Raw genomic sequence first — 4,803 nt, forward strand, 5'->3', positions numbered from 1 at the left:
AAAAAAAAATAATTTTTCTAGTCTGCTTATTTGTTAGAGACTTTGCCTATTATAATAAATAATAATAATAACCATTTAGGAATTAGGAACTAATATAGGAACATAAATATTAGATAATAGAATATTTTCTGTCCAATCACTTAGGTATACTAAAAATTAAATTTTAAAAATATCTTTCCATAATGGAATGTTTAGACGTCTTAGAATAATGTTAAGTTAGAATAAAACAAATATAATGGAATACAAATATCAGATATAAACAAATAAACGAGTAGTAAGTAAAGCATAACTAAAAGGTTCTCAACCAGGATGCCACGGCACCCTAGAGTACCGTGAACTTAAATTTAGGGTGCCTCAAAAATATTCGAAATATATATTTATTTTTAAACGCCTTCATGAAAAATATAGCACTGTGAATAATAAAACAGACTATACTCTATGTCTATAGTATAAAACCTATTGTGTATAATTAATTAGGTATATACAATATAATTTAATGTATTAATTATATACAGTGCTTGATTTGGCAAAATTAAAAAAGGGGGACTCTGTTTGCTTAAAAAAAAATTGCGTCCCCAAAACTTGTTAAGCGTTATAATTAATAGTTATAATAACGTATTAATAGTGGGGGGACGCTAAAATTTCTAAAAATTAGAAGGGGTATTCCGTCCCCCTGCGTCCCCTCTCTAGTCGAGCACTTATTATATAACACATATAATTTTTACATAGTAATATTGAGATATTCAATTTATTTTAATTTTCATACTGGTTCGATTGCTATAGATTTAATGTAACTACAAGTTATTTACGGTGAAATACTTGTGACTTTATCTTATCTTTATTGTTTATTAATGCTAAATAAAACGAAGTTACAAAATATAAATTAAATATACGATATATTACTATTGCGTGTTCTGTATAAACTATGAGTATATGACATAGGTTATAAGGTGCCTCCAAATTTTTGAAAATAATAAAGGGTGCCTTGATTCAAAAAAGATTGGGAACCTCTGACATAACTAATAGTATAAAACAACAATTAGTTTTACACAATAAGGTGCTTGCGTTGAATGATAGAACTGATGTGAATGCTATAGGTGTACCCAAAATAAACTTAGAATACAGACAATGATATCGCTTTTATTTCAGTTATCGAGACCGGATGACCGATTTAGAATCAATCGTTGTAGAAAACCTAAATAATATGTTTCCAAGCAAAAATTATCAAAGTAGTAGTAAAGTATCTAAATATGATCATAATTGTGTGTGTGTGTGTGTGTGTGCGTGTGTGTGTGGCATGGGTTTAATACGTTTATAGTGTTTATACTAACTATTAATATGATTTCCAAGTTAAAATTCTAAAATATAAAAATGTTAAAGAAAAAATCGTGTTTCATGTAAAAGTTAACTTACCATCTCAGGTTCATGGTGGGGGGGGGGTTTGACCCCCCATGAATACGCCACTGATCTAAATATAAAATAAAAATGTATACGCTCGGTTTCAAAAACAAACGATTGCGATGCGCTTCATTGTTATTTCCGTTCTACAAATTACAATATTATTTATAATAATATTAATACCGCCAATGTCGACGGGCTGGTTAATAAAATATTCCATAAATATAATCATGATCAGTCAATAAATTTATTTTATTTTAAAGTAATTTGATTTTATAAGAATATATCATATATTTTTAAAACGAATCGCATTTATAAATTTTACTATAATGGTGATTTGTTTTTAATTTAATATATTTACTCCTGTAGAGCCCTCTAGAGTCGTGGGCCCGTGGCCCATTTCCCGTTATGCCCCCTTATCGGTACGCAACTGCATATACTCATTCCTTTATAATGGTGGTTATAATTATAATAATTTACTTCCTAATAAATACTTATAATTATTTATATTCATACCTTATCAATACTAACTAAATTATTCGTTTTTGAATATTTTTATAGTTAGTAGCGTCTTATCCGTTCATTTCTAAGACTTTACGAGATGCTGGCCGCACATCTAATCCTACTACAAGTCATTGCTGCACTGCTCAACTTCAAAAAAATGGCACAGGATACGATGATCTAAATGATTTACTTGCAGATCCTGCAGATTTGGAATTTACTTTAGGTTTGATAAATATTTATTTTACAACTACCAAGCAACATTTTATTTGGTTATTTCTTTTAAAAGGGTTTTTTTTAACATAAATCTGAAGTTAGTTTTTAACTAAAATTATGAATTCCGATTTTAAAACAATAAGTAAATTCTGTTTTTTGGACATTAAAAACGATGAAATTATTTTAAGGCCAAAAATGTTTAAAGTAATTTATTTTTTTATACCATACCAGTATTCAATAAAGATAAAAGATATTCATATTTTCCTACTATATTATTGGAATGGAAAAATAACCTGGGGTCAGCGGATGATTCGCCCACCGGGATACCCGAAAAGTTCCCGGTGGGTTGGTAGTCGTATTATTACACTGGGCCGATGTACTTAGATTAAAAATTATTTTATAAAAAGTTTATTTAAGTATATTGTATTTAATTGTAAGATTGTGATAAAAACCTAGTGTAAACGTGATGTTAATAGTTCTACGAGCATTTAATCCATAAATAAAGGAGACTATTATAGAAAATTATTATTATTGGATGGTGGGCCGGTCATACGGTAATTTCTCGGGCCAAAACTTTTAGCCAATCCGCCGCTGCCTAGGGCCAATTGGTATTTGTCTAGTTTATTCTGATCTCTGATACAACATAATCCATACTAAAACAATCACTCTTTTATGTAACATTAATATTGTATACATGTATAACTTTAATTTTATTATATATTTTAAAGAACTATTAAAAGTTGAGGAACCGGGTACTTTTGAAAAAGAAACATGGCTTTTAGACGAAAATGAAAAACGAAATACTATTCCCGAACTTAAAGAAGCAGGTAATGAGCTTTATAATAAGGGCCTATACAAAGAAGCTGAAGAAAAATACATGTTGGCTCTTGGATTTTTAGAACAAATAATGATGAAGTAATTGAATAATAATTTGAAAAAATAATTACAATACTATATAAATAATATTAGTAATCTACATAACTGTCGTGATTTATATTTTTCTCTAAGACTTAAACCACGCGAAGATGAATGGAATGAATTAAATAAAATAAAAACGCCATTATTATTGAATTTAGCTCAGTGCAAATTGATCTCCAAGGAATATTATCAGGTTATAGAGCATTGTACAACAATTTTAAATGAAGATCCTGGTATATAATATACTAATATATAATTTTTGTGTCGTGTGAATTTAAATTGTTTTTTGTTTATTTAGATAATGCTAAAGCATTATTCAAACGTGGGAAAGCAAATTTATCAGTGTGGAAAATGAATGAAGCAAGAGAAGATTTAAAACGTCTTTCAAGTTTGGAACCAAGAATGCAGGTTTCAGTAAACCAATTGATGTGTCAAATAAATGAAGCAATTAAGAAAAAAGATGATGAAGACAGACAAAAATTAAGAGGAAAATTGTTTTGAAAAAATGAAAAATATTATACTTAACTAATATTATATGAGGTTATTATAAATTATAATATATTATTTAAATTAGTCTCAGATTAGGGTGGCCAGATTTAATTTTAAGAAATCCGGGATACTAAAATTCATTAAAAAAAATTAATAAATATAAAAAAAAATAGGTAATTATCTAATAATTATATAATGTATATATAATTTTTAGGTATAAAAACGTTTAAAATAATCAATTAGATAAGCTTTCTTTATTTTTTTTAACACTTAAAATTCAAATTAACATAAATTATACAATTTCTAGACGTTAGATAAATATACTAATCTTGAGAGATTTTACAAATTTATTATTTTTCTTTATTTTTTTTTTTATCCAAGGAAACCTTATATTTTTCAGTGCAGTGTTCTTTCTTCAGTTATGTAGGATTTTTTATTATTTCATTGTAAAATATAATGCAACTCAAGCCATATATTTTTGTTATCAGACAACATTATTGTTTTAACAAATATCCTTTTGATTTCGATCGTCAGTCCATGTAGTTGTCATTTACAAGTTGACTGCCGGAGTATTTTTAGAAAATACTTTCTTTATTGACTCGTTTGACCCCGGTAAACAAAATGCATTACGAGATTTGATACATATATATATTTTTCTTTAAATATATTAAATGCTTGTACTCATTTTTGTTTTACTAAAATAACATTTTTCGACCAGTCATCAAAATTGTCTTGAAAAATGTTTATAAAAGCCATAAATTCATCGAAGTATTCATTTTCATTAGCTTTAACATATTTTGATAACATAAATTATATTATTTTTAGCATTATTCCATGTTTTTGTATTTTTGTTTTTTAAGTGCAACCAATTTAATTCAACAATTAGGGCTTGGTTAGGCAATATCCACTTTTGAATACCTATATGTTATACATAAATCATAAAACTTTTGATAATTTATATCAAATTATTTTTTAATTAAATAACTTTCTCTTCAATAACATCAATCAATATTTCCATATCAGTATTTAATAAAATGTTCATCCTTTCTATTTTTTAAGTTATTTAATAAACTTTTAAATACATAAATTAATTCAAATGCCGAAATTTTTTCCCCTTCGATTTTTTGAATTTAATTATTGAACAGCTTTAGCATACTTTGTATAAACTTCTTATATAATAGAGCAGTGAGATTTAAAAAAAATCACGATATCTTAGGACTCAAATCTTGTGAAAGAAAATACGACTTTAAGCCATCGAATATCAAAATAATTCTATCAATT

The 4,803-nt window shown here is 26.8% G+C and overlaps 1 protein-coding gene across 1 annotated transcript in view; it reads left to right on the forward strand.

Moving 5' to 3' along the window:
• Positions 1-3,573, forward strand: part of LOC112684321 (hydroxymethylglutaryl-CoA synthase 2) — a 27,996-nt gene extending 24,423 nt beyond the window's left edge. The window contains exons 3-6 of the mRNA XM_025555777.1: positions 1,960-2,125; positions 2,844-3,030; positions 3,124-3,266; positions 3,332-3,573. Coding sequence (XP_025411562.1) covers positions 1,960-2,125; positions 2,844-3,030; positions 3,124-3,266; positions 3,332-3,534 — 699 coding nt within the window. The 3' untranslated portion in view covers positions 3,535-3,573. The remainder of the gene's footprint in view (positions 1-1,959; positions 2,126-2,843; positions 3,031-3,123; positions 3,267-3,331) is intronic.
• Positions 3,574-4,803: the final 1,230 nt, after the last annotated feature.

This window comes from Sipha flava, unplaced genomic scaffold (assembly GCF_003268045.1).
Source record: "Sipha flava isolate LNK unplaced genomic scaffold, YSA_version1 249_pilon_pilon, whole genome shotgun sequence".
Taxonomy (NCBI): Eukaryota; Metazoa; Arthropoda; class Insecta; order Hemiptera; family Aphididae; genus Sipha; species Sipha flava.